Here is a 19,445-nt window from a genome sequence, read left to right as displayed (position 1 = left end):
AACCAGTACACAGGCTTTCCAACAAGAAACAAAAGCAAGCATAAAGAACTTAGAGCAACAAGTTTCACAGCTTACGACTTCCGTAAGCAAACTAGGATCTCAAGGAAAGTTGCCCGCCCAAACTGAAACGAACCCAAGACATAATGTGTGTGCCATCACATTGAGAGACGGAAATAGTTACAATGGTCCAAAAGTGTTGGTTGATCAAGAGGGAGAAGAAATAGTGGTCGAAGAGGCAACCAAACAAGAGAAGAAGGAAGATAAAACAACCGCAAAGAAGCCCTTCATCACTGAGCCTAAAGCCACACCTGCTCCATTCCCCGAACGATTAAATAGCACGAAGAAAGAACGGGAGGAGAGTGAGATTATGCAAATGTTCCAGAAAGTTCACATTAACATCCCACTCCTCGAGGCCATCAAGCAGGTACCTAGATATGCAAGGTTCCTTAAGAATCTTTGTGTATCTAAAAAGAAATTGAAAGGAAACCAAATTGTAAAGGTCGGGGAAAATGTATATGCGGTTTTGCAAAAGAGGATTCCCCCGAAGTGCAATGATCCCGACGTCTTTACCGTGCCATGCGAATTGGGGAATCTTTATGTACCGCGAGCCATGCTCGATCTAGGTGCATCCATAAATGTCCTACCATATTCTATTTTTAAATCAATTGGTGTAGGAACATTGAGCAAAACTGGTGTGATCATCCAACTTGCCGACCGGTCTTTGGTACATCCAAAAGGTGTATTAGAGGACGTGTTAGCGCAAGTTGATGAATTTGTTTTCCCGGCCGATTTTTATGTCTTAGATATGGGAGATGATGACTCTCCAAGTTCAAGTTCCATACTTTTGGGTAGATCTTTTCTTAAAACTTCTAAAACAAAAATTAATGTCTACAATGGAACTTTAAGTATGGAATTTGATGGTGAAGTTATCAACTTCAATGTTGATGAAGCAAAAAAAGGTTCCTTCTGATGTTCAATCTGTTAATTTTGTGAATATGATCCAACCATTGGCTGAAAAGAGCTTAAACTCGACTAACCATGATTTTATGGAGTTAGTCTTTTCACAAAAATTAGACAGGGACAAAGCCAAAGAACTTGCAAAGGAGTGCGGTATAAACGAGGAGGTGCTGGAGATTTTGAAGTTCAAGGATGATAAGCACATGCAGATTGATGAAAGAGAAGTAGAATTACCTACTACTAAAGCCAAATTTCTTCCACCGGTGGAACAAGCACAAGAGTCGGGAGCAAAAACTCCACCGGACCCTTTAAAGAATATACATGTGAAGAAGGAGAGCACTCAACCAGTCATCAACTCAAATAAACTATCGAAGAAGGAAAAGAAGGAGTTGATAACCCTGCTGAATAAATACCAAAAAAGGACTGAGTGGACAATCTCCGATATTAAGGGTTTAAGTCCTTTTTGGTTTGTGCGTAAAAAGAAAGCCAAAGGAAGGTTGAATGTTCCATTGAAGGAGGTGGCGAGAAGGCTGATGTGTTGGAGAGGCCCACATACTTAGAACGAAGCATATTAAGGGGCCAAGTCGAGCGAACGACTTAAAACAAGGGCGACTAACCGGGAGGCAACCCGGGGGTATTTTTGTCTTTTCCTTCAAAACATTTTCGTTTCTTTGAAGTTTTTAGTTTTTAATGTTCCAAATGTGTTGCAACATGTTTTTATACCTAGAAAATGAATTTCGGTCTCCAAAAATATTTCATGGATAGCTTGGGGAAGATGAAGAGGAGGTTCTCACCACAATTGCAAGGCTCCAAGAACGATTTGGTAAATTCTTTCCATATCTTTAATCGTTCATATTTTGCTTAAAAATCCAATTGGTGTGCATTTGTGAATATTTTGGACTCTTACCCGACCCGACTACCATCCCCCACCACCTTCTGGTGATTAGGTTGTTCCACCCTCTCCAAGCATCGTGGACGATGCTTATATTCAAGCTTAGGGAGGGGTAGAGTTGTACATTAGGATCACCTCCATGCATTAAATTTCAAAAAAAAAATCCAAAAAGAATTTTTCGTTTATGTTCTTAGTTTCCATTTTTTTTTCCTAGTTTCTTAAAAAAAACAAAAAAAAAATAAAAATAAAACATCTCCATGCATTTTCATTTTCATGCATTTCGTTAAAAAAAAGATTTAATACGAGATGAGACAATCTTTACATACAATAGCTCCATGAAGTGGGAAAACGAGAAATCAAATGAAAAACAAAATACCCGAGGCGACCGGATAGTTACCGGAAGTGTAGAATCAACTGTCATAACTAGGGGACCCAAACACTGTAATTCGAGACCCCAACCTTAGAAAATAAAAAAAAAATTCATACTGAAACGTTTTGTGGGCGGTAATAACAGCTTTAGGATGATTTGCTTTTGAATGTTTAAAAAGAATCTTTTTCGGCAACTTTGGACCCACAGAACGCGGACCTATTTGTTGACACGCGTTACCCTCGCGGTAACAGAGAACTTAAGTATCAGATCCACACGGTCAAGAAGGAAGAATGGGTACAACTATCATATCCAGTACCCAAATTAAAAATTTCAAGCACTTAATCGAAGAAACTTTCAGAAATTCAAAAGTTGATTGAAGAATTCAAAGTTCAAAATGAAGATACAAATCCAAGTTCAATCAAAATCAAAAGCCGCCTCAAAGTCAAATATGGCGAATGAAGAACTGTGTGATATGATACTTGTGGCTCTCGAAAAAGTGAAAGCATAGGAGCTTGGCCCCTTCGGGTGGGCTCACTGTTTCAGCGAAAGCTGATTCGCCGTGACGGGTTCTTAAGGATGCGTCGATTCTGATTCTTGGCCATCTAGTCTTAAGGACATGAGATCCGGACTGTGTTATTTTCGCCCATAAAGCTAATTAAGGTATGAAGTTTAAATAAAACTATGGTTGGATTATTGGGTTACACCGTTTCGGGTTTTCCTCACTTTGGGAGTCTGTGATATGTGGAAGGAAGCAGGATGGTTGCCTAGGTATTAATGATTGGAGCCACATTGATGTAAAGTCTGATCGTACTTATATAGATAAATTACTTGTGTTCTTAAATTTCTCTTTGGTTCATTTTGTGTCTTTAGTTCTTTTGTACATATTTTTCTTTTTCATGGTTTTCATTGCATGCATTCATTCCTAGCCTTTAGGATCTTTCTTTCCCTTTTTGCTCTATGTTTCTTTTTGCTATCTAGAAATCGTCATGTTTGTCCGGTTCTTGTTCTTTCTTGAGGACAAGAAAGGTCTAAACTTGGGGAGATTTGTTAGGTGCATTTTGTTCACCTTTTTGCACACCTTTTAGTCCCATTTCATACATCTATTTAGCATAATTGCTCTTCCTTTTTCTTGCATTTCATCATATTCATGTTAGTCTCTAGAACAACCTTATTTGCACACTTTCATGTCTTTTTAAGGTAAAAAGGAGTTTGGAATGCGCTTTGGGAGGTGCCGGGAAGCATTGGTGAAGATTTCGGGATGATCGGGCGAAGAACGAAAAAGTTGGAAAAATCAAGTTTGGATTCGGAGTCAGAGGGGTACACGGGCCGTGTTGGATTTACACTGCAAAATCAACACGGGTCGTGCTGACCAAAATGGGAGCTGTTGACCATGCTGAACACAGGCTGTGTCAGTTTAGTGCAATTCAACACGGGCCGTGTTGGCTGCTGAACACGGGCCGTGTCAGTTTAGCCTATTTTAACACGGGCCGTGTTCGACCCAAAAACCAACTTTTGGCAGTTTTTCCTATCTTTCTTATTACGGGTTGAGGGTCATTTTGAGATAGACAGAACATATCAGAGCACATTTTGAGAGGGGATTTTGAAGGTAATTGCAAGGGATTGATCAGTAATCATTTGGAAACATTATTTCTCTTATTTGTAAGTTGTAATTGCACATTATTTCCATCTTTTATTCTTATGATCTTGTTCTAGCCATGTGTGGCTAGAACCCTAGTTTCTCCAACTTCATGTCTTGACTTCTTAGTTGTGATTTCAATCATATGACTTGATGTTTGCTTTTAATTTCTATCTAGTGAATTTGATTTTGATTTAATCGAATGTTTGATTCTAATTGTGATTCTTATTGGCCATTTGAATTAGGGTTAGGTCATTCAAGTTATCTCTTTTACAAAATCCGTAATTGTTTTGTGAAATTGAACAAGTAACAAGCACTAAACTGATTTCCATTGAATGAATTTAGTGTAAATCTTATTCACACACTCTTACGCTCCCGAGCTTGTGAGGAGTATTGGGTGTTGTTGGGAACATTCACATAAAGTTTAATGCAATCTTTCAATCTAATTCTAAGAGCGTGTTTAGATTAGGTTAGTAAGGTTAGGGTTAATCAAAGAGCTTGTTTTGGTTAATTAATGTGGTGAATGGGAAGTGTTAGAGCTTGTTAACACTTTCAAGTACCAACTTAGATAGAATTGAGCAAATATCATGTTATCTTGGAATCACATTGCTAAGTTGTCATACATGAGGTTGGAGTCCTTACCATTTCTGAATTTAATTAACTCTTTTAGTTGATTACTTGTGTTTTTAATTGTTTGTTTTAATTATTTCATTCTAAGCCCCCCTCTTTACTGTTGGTGATCATAGTACCTTGCGCAAAGAGGCATAGACTAATTATCCCGTGTCTCTGTGGATCGACCCTGCTTGCCTTGTACTACCTTTTAGTGCAATATAATGGGATTCTTTTGGAGTATATCGTACCCCTTTATTTGTTGGGTCTGACACGCCCTAACAAATTGGCGCCGTTGCCGGGGACGTGGTGTTACTAATTGTTTATGCCAAGATCTTTTCGAACAGGTACGCCATTGCCAATTGACTCAGAGATAGAGAAGAATGCAAAGAGGTTAAGGAAGCAAGCCAAGCTTCGTAAGAAGCAACCGGGCTCCGAGACTTCTTCATCTTCTAACCCTCCAGTGATCAACATTTGGGAGGACATACCCCTCTCAAGTGTATCTACATCCGAAACAGAAAGTCTCTCACTCTCACCACAACCATCCTCACCCAAAGTTACCACTCCACCATCTTCACCTACTTATAATATCCCAAACACTACACCCACAGAAACTTCAACTACTACTCACACCATGTGAGATAACCATGGAGGGAATCCACCTCCAAATCCACCACCCGAGCAAACTCTCCATCAATGGTCGAGGCAAGAGGTTACTCAACAACCTCTTTGCATCACATATCCGACAGCCACCAACCTAGAACTGAAATCCGGGCTCATCCACTTACTTCCAACCTTTAGAGGCCTGGAAAATGAAGATCCTCACAAGTTCCTCACTGAGTTCCATGTTGTGTGCATGGGCATGAAGCCACACAATGTCACGGAGGATCAAATTAAGCTAAGGGCATTCCCCTTCGCGATGCAAGACGCAACAAAAGACTGGCTCTATGACCTCCCACCGGGGACGGTTACTACTTGGGTAGATCTTGCACGCCTCTTTTTGGACAAATACTTCCCAGAGATGAAAGCTTCAGCCCTACGGAGGGAAATCATTGGAATCAAGCAACACAAGAGAGAAGCTTTTCACACATATTGGGAGAGATTCAAAAAACTTTGTGCCCGATGTCCAAAGCATGGAATCACCGAATACCAGCTCCTCCAATACTTCATTGAAGGCATGACTCCAATGGAAAGAAGACTTCTAAATGCCTCTAGTGGCGGATCTTTACCCGACAAGACTCCAACCGAAATCCGCAACTTAATCAAGAACATGGCTGAAGATTCTAAACATTCAAGCCATGATGAAGAATGGTATACAGATGCACCCCGATGTGTAAAGGAAGTGAAAACACCTCAAATTGAAGCTCAATTGTCCGAGCTTACAAAAGTTGTAATGATGCTAGCCAAAGACAAAGGTGTGCAGCCCACACCCCGCCCGTGCGGTATTTGCACTCAAGTGGGGCATCCAACCGATATGTGCCCATAACTTCAAGACGAGGATTATGCGGAAGCAAATGCTTTAGGTGGATATTCCGGGTCAAACCAAAGGGGATATGAGCAGCCACGGGGTGATCAAAGATGGAACAACAATCAAGGTTGGGGAGGAAATCAACAGGGAAGTTATCAACCAAGTCAACCACATCAATACCAACAAAGACCACCTTTTCCACCACAGAACTTTCAGCCAAGGCAACCACAACAGCCTCCTCAACAAGCGGGTTCATCAAGTATGTCCTTAGAGGACATAGTGAAGAGTTTGGCAACTAGTACACAGGCTTTCCAACAAGAAACAAAAGCAAGCATAAAGAACTTAGAGCAACAAGTTTCACAGCTTACGCCTTTATTTGTTGGGTCTGACACGCCCTAACACGGGGCGTACCCTCGCAGGCCTTAAAATCCTTATAAGTGCTTAATGGATTAAGCACTTAAGCTCAAACTTCAAATCTATGACTCAAAAGCACTCTAGAACCATAAAGTCTCAAACTTTAAGACTTTGGTCGACCAAAAAGGGCTTAATGCATGGTCTTAATCCATTAATACCTCCTATAAAGAACAAGGGACCAAACTAGCTCAAGGGACCTCGTTTTTATGCCTTAGGACCCATCCTAGGGTCTGAAAGGACAGCTCAACATGACCAAAACTAAGCATGCACAATATTGGGACTCTTGGGACAAGAAGAATACCAAAAAGCAACCAAAACAATATCTAAACAATCCAAGCATAAAGGTAGAAGCTTTATACCTTCTGAAGCTTCCCAAGAAGATGATAATCCCAGATCTACAAGCTTGCTTCCTTCCTTGACTCCTTTGATGCACTAAATTCTCCTTTTGGCACACAAAAACCACACTATAAGCTCAAGATGCTCACTATGGGGGTTAGGGTTCTCTCAGTACGGCTAAGGGACTTAGAGGCTTAAAGAGCGAGTCAAAATGACCCATAATGGTGCTTAATTACTCCTCAAACCCTAAAAATTAGGGTTTCACCCGGACACGCGTACGCCCTGCGTATATATGTGTACGCCCCAACGTACTAGGGCGTGCCCTAGTACGCTTAGCGTACCCACATGTACGCCCAACGTACAACTCAAGCTCCCAAGAACTTCCAATTTGCCACAAGGGCTTCTCAGGGCTAATTCCAACCAACATCAAGGACCAAAATGACATTTTAAAAATGTTAAGGGAAGGATTCGAAAATACCTGAAAACTCGGGATGTTACAACTTTGGATCCAGAATCACATCACCATTTGACACCCTTTGAAGGTAAAAAGCTCTTAACTTGATAAAACTATGCTTAGATCTTGTTTAGCTATGAGTCTGTGTCCATTTTGGTCTCATAAGCTTTGTATTATGAGTATGGGTTACTCTAATTCATATAAGTTGTCCTTTCATACATTTTGGAGTGTTTAGAAGCATAAAAATGTGATCTTGGACATTAGTTTCCTCCCATGCATGATTTAGGATGTCTTAATGAGTTAAGAAGTTAGGGTTTTTGATGTTGAGCACTTAATAGCCATGCAAGACCATAAAGTTGGAAACTTTATGGTTAAGGACAACATTTGAGGACTAGATCTGGAATTTGGACGAAAAAGCTTAAAGGATTAAGCTCTTAATAGATAGAAATAAGGTCTGAAGTGTACGTTGGGCGTACGAGGTTAACACCATGTTTCTGGTCAAGGATTGAGTATGCTAAGCGTACCAGCTGAGTATGCCCAACGTACTCAATTGAGTTGACCCGATTGACTTTTTGACTTTGAAGGGTTTGGCCAAGTTTGACCTAAGGGTATTTTGGGTATTTTGATTTGTATTTGAGATTTGTCACTATTTGATGAATAGGTGACCGGTAGAGGTGATATTCAGAGCATTGTCTTGTTCAACGATCTTTTAATACCGAGATGTGAGTTTTCCTCAATGTACTTGTGGGTCGAAGGCACGAATGTTGGCCTACTAGGTTATGTATCCTGGTATATAGGATATTGTTATGCGATAGTGATCTGTAGATATGCATGTGAGTCTGTTGATTGATTATATGCTTATTTGTTACTAGTCATTTATCTGTTATGTATATGTCGACATTGTATGGTTTGGTTGAGGCAATGTTGCTTTGTGCGGAAGCCACCAAACATGGGAGCAAGCCAGACATAAGGCATGCCAGACTTATGTTGTGGGCTCGGGAGTAAGCCAAACATTAGCTGTGGGCCGGAAGGCAAGCCAGACTTATGTTGTGGACTCAGGGGGCAAACCAGTTTGTTAGTTATGGACCCAATATGCATGCTGTTATATGTTGTATGGTGGTACTTTGGGGGGGGGGACTCATTAAGCTTTAGCTTACAGTTCCAGTTTATCGTTTCAGGTACTGAGGATGATCGTGGCAAGATGAAGGCGTGATCGTACACATCATTCGATGATATGTTTTTGGAGATTTTATGATACACTGATCTTGGGGATATTTGTATTTGATATTTGATTTTGGATATGGGTTTGTTTGAAACAATGGTTTCTCTTATTTTTAAATACGAAAATTTTTATTGTGATTTTGGGGATGATACAGTTTTTATTATCGTAAAATGATAGACGTTTTTCTTAAAAAAAATGTACAAATGCATCGCTTTGGTGATTTTTATAGGTTTTGATTTGTATTAAGACGAAGTTTATTTGAGTATAAAAGTTATTACATTTTTTATTTTATAAGTATATGTGCTTTTTGTTAATTGCATGGGACACATATAGGAATATAACTTTTATTTTAGACAAAACTTCAAAAATGGTCCCTGTGGTTTTCGAAAATATCAAGTTTAATCCCTAAGTTCAAAAAACCTCACAGATGGTCCCTGTGGTTTCAAAACTTTTAACAAATGGTCCTTTTCGCTAACTTCGTTAGTTTTTGGCCGTTAAGTGAAGGGTATTTCTGTCATTTCACTGCCACAGGGACCATTTATGAAGATTTGCCTTATTTTAATAATAATAATAATAATAATTTAATATTAAAGGGTCCCACATCTCTCTCTCTCTCTCTCTCTCTCTATCTCTCTCTCTCTCTCTCCTAAAAAATAAGCTACAACAATGGAAGCTGCAACAATCATGTTACCAAACCTCACTCATTCAAATCCCCCGAAATCCCTCGAATCACTCCATATATCTCACACCCAACTCTACCATCTATGATTCTTAATTAAATTTCCAATTCACAACATTTGGGTTCAACTTTTTCTACTCATCGTCTTCCCCATACACACCCACAAATAAGAAAAACCCAAAATCGAAAACTCCATATTTGTCCACCGAATCACATCCTAAGAAACCGGTCTCGGCCAATGAAGAAGCACCACTAGGGACGATCCAAAATTGCAAAACCGGAATCCCACAAGGTAAGCATCGAAACCCAAAAAAATTGAAGATATAATTTGGCAAATAGGGCATGAAGCCGCCTGTGAGAAGCATGAAGATGGTGGCTAAGAGAACCAAGAAGGTGACCGGGGTTGGGAATAAAGTGACAAAAGAGGGGTTTGTACATCAACAAGAAACAAATCTGTCTACTCATTCTCCTGGAATCGATTCAAAGTACAAGGATGGGGTTAGGCTGAGTTCACAAAGCTTACCAAGAGTGGGGGAGGAGGGGGAACTCGGTGGCGTGCGGCAGGGGGCTGCTCCAACGGCCTTCTGCTGCTTTTCTTCTGTTTTAAATGGACGTAGATACGAGTGGAGGAACTCGGTGGTGGTCAGAATCAGCAATGGCGGTGGTTGTAGGTGGTTTTCTCTCCGGTGAAGGTGGTGGATGGCGGTTTTCGGCCTTTCTTGCAACAGAAATGGTGGTGGTGGTTGATTATCTGAATAGGAGAGGGACGGAGGGGGTTAATAGTCAATAACAATGGCAGATGGTGGTGATTCACGGTAGTTAAAGCCACCGGTGTTGGTTCTTTAATGAAGGCAACGATGTCTTTTGACAACCCTTCGTGGTGGTGTCGTTTCTTGACAGTAGGTTCATGAGAAGGAGAGAAAAAGGAGGTGAGGTGGTGATGTTTGATCGAATCAATGGTGGGGATGTGGTATTTCATGGGTCGTCCTGGGTTTAGTTTAAGAGCAACCAAACAAATGCTCTAATTAATTATGCAATATCTCATTTGATCAGGAAGAAAGAAGAGTTATCATTTTTCTGCATTTATGGTGTTGACTTTCAAGGGGGGGGGGAGGGGAGAGAGAGAGAGAGAGAGAGAGAGGTGAGACCCTTTAATATTAAATAATAATTTTTTTTTTAAATAAGGCAAATCTTCATAAATGGTCCCTGTGGCAGTGAAATGACAAAAATACCCTTCACTTAACGGCCAAAAACTAACGGAGTTAGCGAAAAGGACCATTTGTTAAAAGTTTTGAAACCACATGGACCATCTGTGAGGTTTTTTGAACTTAGGGATTAAACTTGATTTTTCGAAAACCACAGGGACCATTTTTGAAGTTTTGTCTTTATTTTATTATCTCTTATGGACATTATTAGGTAAAATTTCAAAATTTGTTCATTTGATTTCTAGAAAGTATCATTTTAAGGACAATATAAAAAATGTCACTTCATTGGTCCATGTGGTTGCAAAAGCTTGCATGGTTGGTCGTTTTGACTATCTTTGTTAAAAACAAGGTTAAATAATTATGAAATTACCAATTTACTCTTATTTATTTATTTTGTCATTTTTTACATGTTTCTTTAAAAAAAACTCTAACCCTTTTTGCACCTCCATCTCCTTCGCCTTCATCTTACTGCCAACCCACCATCACAAGATTTGCCACCACCCACCACTATGAAAACCATTTTCTACACCTCCACATCTTATCCAATCACCACATTGTTTGCCTATCGACACCATCTCTATGTCTCATCAAAAACCCTAACAATTTGAGTGAAAAAAAGTCCAACCATTCCCAATTAAGTACCAACGACAAAAATTCACCATCTATCAAACACACCACCACCAAAGTTAGCAGAACCATAAAAGAAACTTACCAAATGAATGAAGACTCAACTTGAGCAAATCCTTCCAATATGAACACCAATTCCCTAGTATTGAAAAAATAAATAAATAAGAAACCATAAGAAAAAGAAACCAAAAGAGTATATCATTTATCCTAAAATTTTAGACCCATTTGAGCCAAACCCTGTAATTTTTCACATATTTAATATTGAACAATTTTCAGATCATCCAATGACAATGATCCTTTAAAGTAATATGTGTCTTCTTAAACCTTTCATGTTCACTAACATGCACTAATGTTGAAGAACATAACAAATATGGGATAAACAAAATCAAATTCGAAATAAAAAATAAAAAAGGGACCTAGAAACAATTTAAAAGAAATATTGAAAATCAAAATTGGGAATGAATGAAAAGCAAAATCAAAATCAAAATCAAAATCACCATCATTCCAAAATATATAGAACAAAACCGTTTTCATGGTTGCTACTCTTCTTTAACATCCAAATAGAAGTGAGGGGTGAATCATTTTCATCTTCAATGTCTTTGTGGGACCAGAATAAGAGGAACAAAAGGAAGAAACTTCGAGATCTGTAACATTTGTCTTTTTGTATATGGTTTGACCGGCGAGATTGAAATGGGGTTAGAAAAAATACTTGTGGTGGAGAGGGCGCCGGAGGTGAATTATGATGGTTAGCAGATGCGAGGCTGATGAAGGTGAGTCATGATGACGATGGGAATTCTTTGTTTGTGTTGATTGGTGAGGTGTGAGATAGGAAAGGAAAGACGATGTTGGTCTGCCGTATAAAACGTATCCTTATTTTCACATTAATCCTAATTGTTTAATGTGAATTTATTTAAATGGTAATATAAGAAAATTTAGAAATAAAAATAAAAATAAGGGTATAAATGTCTTTTAACATACAACTAACGGTTAGTTATTAACAAAGTTATCCAAATGAGCCAAACACGTAACATTTAGAAACACAAGGACGAACGACGTGATGTTTTCGATAACTGTCCTGTAAGTGTGACTTCTGGAAACCATTAGACTGACCCTATTACATATATATAAAAGGTTAAAGTACTTTTTTTTTTTAAAATATTGATACAACGAGAGACATAACCTTTATAAAAAATGATTGAAGTAAATAACTTGTGAGAGTTAACTAAATTGAACACCTGCAAATGATCTCTAGCTCAACTGGGTGATGCACCCAGGTTTTTCCCCTTGTGGGGTTTTCTCGTGGAGGTGGTGGGTTCGAGCCTTACTCGGACCAAAGTGGTGAAATTAGGTGTGGCCGTGTGGGGGAAAGGGCGGCGATTCCGGGCAGCCCGGATTATGACCCGACCCGTGTCTAACGTTCATGTGTACTCCCGTTTAAATATAAACTCCGCCGTTTCAAAAAAAAAAAAACTAAATTGAACCTAGTAATCTAGTAATCACAGCAATAAAGATTAATGGTGAGAGAATGGAAATATTAACAAGACGAGGGGATGTTCTTGTAAATTGTAAGTCATCCAAGAATTCAAAAAGCTTTTCTCACATCCTATGCACCTTCAGGAAACCGAAACACCCACTAACATCCAACCGTCCAGATAACCTCCCTCTTAAATTTCACAAAAAAGTATTGGCCGTTGGATCTAAATTTAGGGGTTTAGCAATCCCCTCTTCAAACCCGCCCACACTCTTCTACCCTTCCAACGCAAAACACCGCAATTCTCCCCTCCACCGCCTCCATCTTTTTCACCGCGGTTTTCCGTCCAACCACCGGCGGTTTTTCTGCCGCCTTCTGCCGGTGATCATTCTCTATGTCATTTTCCGTTCAAGTTTTTGACCTCTTTTCTCCATGCTATTGTTTTTCCTTCAAAAGAGAAGTATTATTTTTTAGAAACTTAATTTTGTGTTGGATAATCAGGTTTTAGTAAAGTTCTTTCTATGGACGATCGATTTTTGTTTTTGCCACTTTCTACAAACGATAATTATCGTCCAACTGAAGCCAAATGCATTTGTTGTGTTGAATCAAGTACAATGTTTTTCAAATGGGATTATTTTTACATATACTTCTCTGCAAGTTAATTTATTTGAACTGTGTTGATTCAGGAAAAAAGATGATATTTTGTATTTTTCTTTTTTTAAATTCTTACCAATTTTGTCGTTGATGTTGATGTTATTCTTACGAGTACATGCCGTGTATGTTCTTCTTTGTTAACAATTGTAGAAATTGGCCACCGTTTTTGAATTGTACTTTCAATTTGCTTCGTGTTTCAAGAATCTTGTTCTTTCTATCTACATAGAATCGCATATATATTTTTTTTCTTTGAAATTGACACATCTTTTAGCATAAAGAACTTCACTTTTTACTCCAAATTTTCATACGATTTTGAAATTTATTCGTTTAACACTTCCAAAATTAGTGATTTTCAGGTGATAATAATAATCTTCAAAGATTAATATGCCGGGCGACAAGAAAATTATGCAATGTATCCTTTCTATATTCCCTTTATTAGTACTATATCGTATGCATGTCGCAGTTTAGGACTTGTAATCTGTTTTATTTGTTGCTTTTTATGTATATCTGTGGTTTTGATCTTCGAAAATTATTATTGTGGGGAATAACTTTGTTCATGATCATGATCATGTCTGGTTATTTATTTATAAGACTCTAGCTTTAGATTTCTTTAGCAGTTTGAAATCATTCAAAAACCTAGATATGGCACATTGAATTTAAGTAGGAATCACAAATTTATATTCCCAATATGGTTGAGAATGTATCATAGTTTCCATCCTCATAAGTTGTGGTTTTAACTTGTTTTTGTCTTTTGATTCTATGATTTTACTTAACTCTCTTAAACAGCTGACCCATTAGCCAAAAGAGACGATCAAAATCTGGTAATACAGTTTTTTCAAACTTCATTTCATTGTTTTTTTTTGTTAATATTATTGTATTTCTCTGAAATATTATTTGAATTCTTGTTTTAGGGTTCAAGAAAAGATGTCATGGTTTCAGGTGTGTCCTCTTCATCATCAGGAGTTCATGAATCTTCTGCAAAAGGTGGTGTTGGCAATGGAAACAAAGCAGCTGCTGATCAGGGTGATCACTATTCATCTACTAGCTGTTATGATTATCAGTATCCAGGTAAGAAGTTTCATGGTTACACTTATACATATATATCTTTATATTGTATGGTTTAATTTTCAGAAAATTATTTATTTGGTTTGATTGTTTATTTATACTAGGACACAATGGAACATATAGTCAACTAGATGGATCTAGTCAAATGAGTTCCAATGGGGCTGTTTACTCTGATAATGGTTCACTTCTTTACTATATGCCAAGCTATAATCCTTATGCTACTGGAGCTTATATGGGTGTTGATGGACAACAACATAAACAACAACAACAACAACAACAACAACCCTACTTTTCTTCATCAGAAGCCATGCCATGTTACTCATGGAATTCAACATATCCTGAAAATTCAACATCTTTCGGTGCAAAATCTGTTACTGGATCAAATGGGATGAAATCAAATGATTTCAACACCAAAAGAACCATGAATTTTTACACTGGAAAATCCCATAACTACCCTTTGGACATGAAGCCAAGCCAACATTCCACACCTTCAGTTCCTAAGTCGATCCTTCAGTCACAGCATTTCAGGTCTTTCAACAAGGTATGTGTTGATATTAGAGCTAAAAAAGTTGTGTAATTGTGTAATAGAAAGAAAGGGACTTGAAATGTTTTTATATTTTTATATGATTTTGTGTCAGTTGAATTCTGCTTACCAATCTGGGGGTCTTCAAAAAGGGTATCAACAATCTGGAAACTTCTCATCATTTTCTTACCCAAATCAAGCCCTATTTTCAAACTATTCTTCTGGTGGTAGACTTTGGAATGAAAACGAAAGATACAAACCACGCGAAAAGTCATACAACAATGGAGAATCTGAAGAACTTACCCGTGGCCCAAGGGCACAAAGCTTAAATTCACATATTGAGGAAGAAAAAGTTGGGTTCTCATTGAGACGCGATAAGTACAATCTTGAAGAGTTTCAGACAAAGTATGATCATGCAAAATTTTATGTCATCAAATCGTACAGTGAAGATGATGTTCACAAAAGCATTAAATATGATGTTTGGTCAAGTACACCAAATGGAAACAAGAAGTTAGATGCTGCTTATCGTGATGCCGAAGGAAAAACCAATGTTTTTCTTTTCTTTTCTGTAAGTGACTTTACTTTTAATCATTTATTTCATTTCCAATTATTGTTAAATTTACAAATTTATTTTTCAGGTTAATGGTAGTGGCCAATTTGTTGGTGTTGCTGAAATGATTGGATCAGTTGATTATGAGAAGAATATGGATTTTTGGCAGCTTGATAAATGGAATGGTTTTTTTCCAGTTAAATGGCATGTTGTGAAGGATGTTCCTAACACGCTTTTGAGACACATAATTCTTGAAAACAATGACAATAGACCTGTTACATACACTAGAGACACTCAAGAGGTAATTTTAAAAAATATCTTGACATTCTACTTGTTTTTTTATTAATGAATCTTGTTTATATTTTGTTTAGGTTGGTTTAAAACAAGGTTTGGAGATGCTTGAAATTTTCAAAAGCTATTCGGCAAAAACGTCTCTGTTAGATGATTTGAGCTTTTATGAGAACAGGGAGAAGATACTTAAAGCAAAACGGATTAGTAAAGCTGCTTTTCAAACAGAGGTAAATAATTTAATACTGAAGAAATAGCAATGTACTTTTGTTTATTATATAAAGTTGTATTTTTTTGTTTTTTTAGAATTTAAAATCAGGAGAAAGCAATGGGTTGAAGGATCCGACATCGTCTCTTATAAATCTTACACGGAATCTGTCTATTAATTCTAACACACCAAAATCCAGCATTGGTGATAAATCTGGATCGTAGAAATTGGAATTGGTGTAGTTTGTAGGATTTTAGGTATTATGGTTTTTATTGATTTTTACATTGAATGTCTTTTGTAGGGATTGAGATCACTTGTCTTTTGGTTGTTTTTGTCTGCTGTCTTTTTTGATGTGTTTTTGAGATGTAAAAATCAGGGTTTTCATCTTCTTTTGGTTGATTTGGGATAGTAGTTGAATGGCACATATGATTGGACTTGCTTTACTTTTTTTTTTTTTTTTTTTTTGTGCTTTATTGAATTTCGTTGGTTTTCACGTGTTCATTGAACTATATAGTTTTATGTCAATGTTGTCTTATGTTAGAAATTCATGTGTATTCTAGATTCTAGATGTCTAGTAATGTTCTTAATAGGGTATTTCCAGTAGGAAGTTTTTGAGATCTTTTAAAAAAGAATAATAATTGTCTCCAGCCGCTCAACGTTTTATTTTCAGTTTTTAATCCGTTTTCATATTTGGATATCCTCTTGTAACATTCTTGTTTATTAATCACTCCGTAGATTATAACCCGTATACTATCCGGTTGATAAATTTAAATAACAAAAAAAAAATAGTGTTAATTATAAATAACCATAATTTAGTTAATAACATTGTACTTCATTTTTTGATAAAAGTATTGTAATTCTATTTATTGAAAATTTCTGTTAATTTAAAAGCTGGAAATAACATTTTTTTGAATGAGGTTTGTGGTTAGAATTTAGTATCACAAAATCTATATTTGCATCATATATATAAAAAAAAAGCCAAAACCATGTAAAATCCTTTTTTAAAAGATGTTATTTCGTATTTATAATAAAAATCTTTTTTTGTTTACCATTATTTAACATGTAAAAGATGATTTGATATACAATAATTATGTTTTAAATTTTACATTTTATGTTATAATTACATTATTAAAATAATATATAAGACTTGTTAGAATAAAATTATATATTTATAATAAGCTCTAAGTAATAAAAGAAGCTATATGTTATCTGACCCTCTCACCAACATAAAATATTATAAATGATTGAAAACATTTGCTCGTAATTTTTATAAGATAACTATATCCATCTCTATGGTCACACAAATTTTTTTCCAACTTAGTTTGTTTTTACCAAGTTAATATGAAAAAAGGAGATGATAAGTTACAAAGATGATTAAAACCCCGTTATTAAAGTCTAAGAACACACAAATAAAAACAAACAATTAGATTTTCTTTTAAAAAAAGAAACTTAATTAAAATTCCAACAAAAACCAAAGTAAATATATCTTAATCAAACAAATATTCGAAACATACCCACTAAGCATCCATTCATTATGCCACATAACCACCTCTAAATTCATGAAAAAGGCAAAAAATGTTACAATCAAATATCAATATAGGCACAATTTATTTATATGATCTAAGTTAAGAATCAAGTATCAAATTCACTTTGCACCACTAAATTTTTATAGAGGTAATATCCAACAATGACACACCAACAAACCTATGAAAATACATTAATATTTCAAGAAATTTCAAAGTGCCATGTTTTAATAGGACAAACATAAATAAACACAGAAAATACATACAATAGAGTTTTAAAGTTTTGAGAGAAAAAGAATGAAGTTTATATCAAAAACATCATACTTTTAAAGTAGATTGTTATTAAGGTACATGTTAGTCGGGTTGAAATGTAAGATGAATTTAAGTTGTGTCATCTTAGTACATATAACCTATATATAGGGACTTAAAATGTGAAGTTGATAAAAAAATCAATTTTTAGAGTTGTTTTGACTACACCTACTGTAAAGGTAAACATAGGAGAAACAATTCGTTCTTTTTCATTTATTTTGCAATACACCACCTGTACAGTAAGTGTTGGACATATTTTGGTCATTTTTGTTTCATTTTTTTATCTGTCATATGCCTCAACCTAACCCACTGCATTTAAACTTGTAGATGTGTGTTTCAGTGTTTTTGGTGGCTGTTTTAAAAGTAAACCCAATTATAGCAATGTACTTTGAAAGTACAATGTTTTAATAAGAAAAAATCTTTTTAAAACTATTTTAAGGGAAAAAAACTTTAGAAAACCATGTTATAAAAGACCTTCCGAGTACTTTTTTACTCCTTTTATTTTGCCTCATTTTCTGCATTTAAGAAGCAAGTCGTTCATATCCTTCTTCATTCCTTTTTTTTTCTCTTTTTAAACCTTCAAAGAACAAATCAACCCTTACCAACAACAATATACTTTTTTCTGTTTTTGCTAATTACACACATTATACACTGAAAAAATGAAAAATGAAAAAAGAAAATGCAAAGACAAATTAAAGTTTGATGCTAAAATAATACATAAATAGAAGTAAAAAAAGAGTCGATTAAATGAAAAGATGGTGTTAAAAACATCCACAAATTTCACATACCAGTAGAATCAAAACCAAAAGATGTAATAGTAAAAAGTAAAAAACTCACCTTCCAGTCAAATGTGGTCACATTTTTGCTCTTATCATTTTTTCAAACTCTGTAGTGTTTCAAAACATCAACATTAGAGATAAGATTTCTATAGTTCTTTATACGAGCAACATTAGAAATAAGGATGAGCAAAGTGAAGTTAGCGAAGTAGTACTAATCAGAGTACTTTGGTGGTTAGAATTTACCATGAAATAATAAGATTTCTATAGTTCTTTCAAAACATCAACATTAGAGATAAGATTTCTATAGTTCTTTATATATATTTACTTAGTTTTTTTAAGAAATAGTCATACGAAAAAATATAATTATTTAGGCAATAAATTAAAAAACACTTACATATGAACGAATGATGTGAACGAAAAACACATAAAATTGAATAAAGTTGAATAAAAGAACAAACACTAACATATAAGTGAATGATGTAAACAAAAACCACATAAAAACATTAAATAATTATATTGAACAATTTTTAGTTATCTGGTTTATTATTTTAATTTGTTTATTCAAACAAAACATAAAAAAAATCGTTATATAATGTAAACGAACAAAACGTTAAAAAAAACATCAATGTATATATTTAAATAAAAAGTCAAAAATATTAAAAGATTTTTAAATCACAAAAGTAAAGATAAATAAATAAATCTAAGAATAAATAAAAATGTGATTGTATATAACTTAGATAACTGATTTAAAAAAATAAAAGCAATTTGATAAATAATCTATATTAATTCTATTAAAATGAAGTTCAAATAAAATCTATAATATATATATATATATATATATATATATATATATATATATATATATATATATAAGAAAAAGAAATGAACATTAAATAGTTTTATTGGAAGACTGATAGTTATCCGGGTTATTGTTTTAATTTGTTTATTCCAAAAAAGGGTTAAAAAAATCATTATATAATTTAAACGAGCAGAACGTCAAAAAAAAAATATATTAAATAATATATTCAAATAAAATGTCAAAAATATTAAAAGTTTTTTAAACCATAAAAACAAAGATAGATAAACAAAGCAATAAATAAATAAAAATATGATTTTATATAATTTAGATATTTGATTTAAAAAGATAAAAATAATTTTGTAAATAATCTATATTAATTATATTAAAATAAAGATAAAAAACAATTA

General features: G+C 35.3%; 1 protein-coding gene and 1 long non-coding RNA gene across 4 annotated transcripts; one reads left to right on the top strand and one right to left on the bottom strand.

Annotated features, from left to right (window-relative positions):
- Window positions 1–10,679: 10,679 nt before the first annotated feature.
- LOC145114518 (uncharacterized) lies at window positions 10,680–11,666 on the bottom strand. The gene is made up of 3 exons (XR_013711059.1): window positions 11,395–11,666; window positions 10,955–11,008; window positions 10,680–10,838 (listed from the first exon to the last, which is right to left on the bottom strand). It is a non-coding gene; the product is annotated as an uncharacterized LOC145114518 (long non-coding RNA).
- A 921-nt stretch (window positions 11,667–12,587) lies between these two features.
- On the top strand, window positions 12,588–16,071 carry LOC145115538 (uncharacterized). 3 transcript variants are annotated; one of them, XM_079051834.1, is made up of 9 exons: window positions 12,588–12,717; window positions 13,351–13,406; window positions 13,781–13,815; window positions 13,906–14,062; window positions 14,164–14,600; window positions 14,698–15,150; window positions 15,221–15,433; window positions 15,504–15,650; window positions 15,727–16,071. In XM_079051834.1, exons 2-9 carry the CDS (start codon window positions 13,379–13,381, stop codon window positions 15,850–15,852), a joined length of 1,596 nt encoding a protein of 531 aa, XP_078907960.1. In that variant the 5' UTR covers window positions 12,588–12,717; window positions 13,351–13,378; the 3' UTR covers window positions 15,853–16,071. The 3 variants fall into 3 exon arrangements, with proteins under 3 accessions (XP_078907960.1, XP_078907958.1, XP_078907959.1); XM_079051832.1 differs by having other exon boundaries at window positions 12,588–12,721; XM_079051833.1 differs by having other exon boundaries at window positions 12,588–12,721; window positions 13,341–13,406.
- Window positions 16,072–19,445: the final 3,374 nt, after the last annotated feature.

The sequence above is a fragment of the Lactuca virosa genome, chromosome 5 (genome assembly GCF_052849685.1).
Source record: "Lactuca virosa cultivar CGN04683 chromosome 5, Lactuca_virosa_CGN04683_v6, whole genome shotgun sequence".
Taxonomy (NCBI): domain Eukaryota; kingdom Viridiplantae; phylum Streptophyta; class Magnoliopsida; order Asterales; family Asteraceae; genus Lactuca; species Lactuca virosa.
This window is presented reverse-complemented; position numbering and strand designations above follow the sequence as displayed.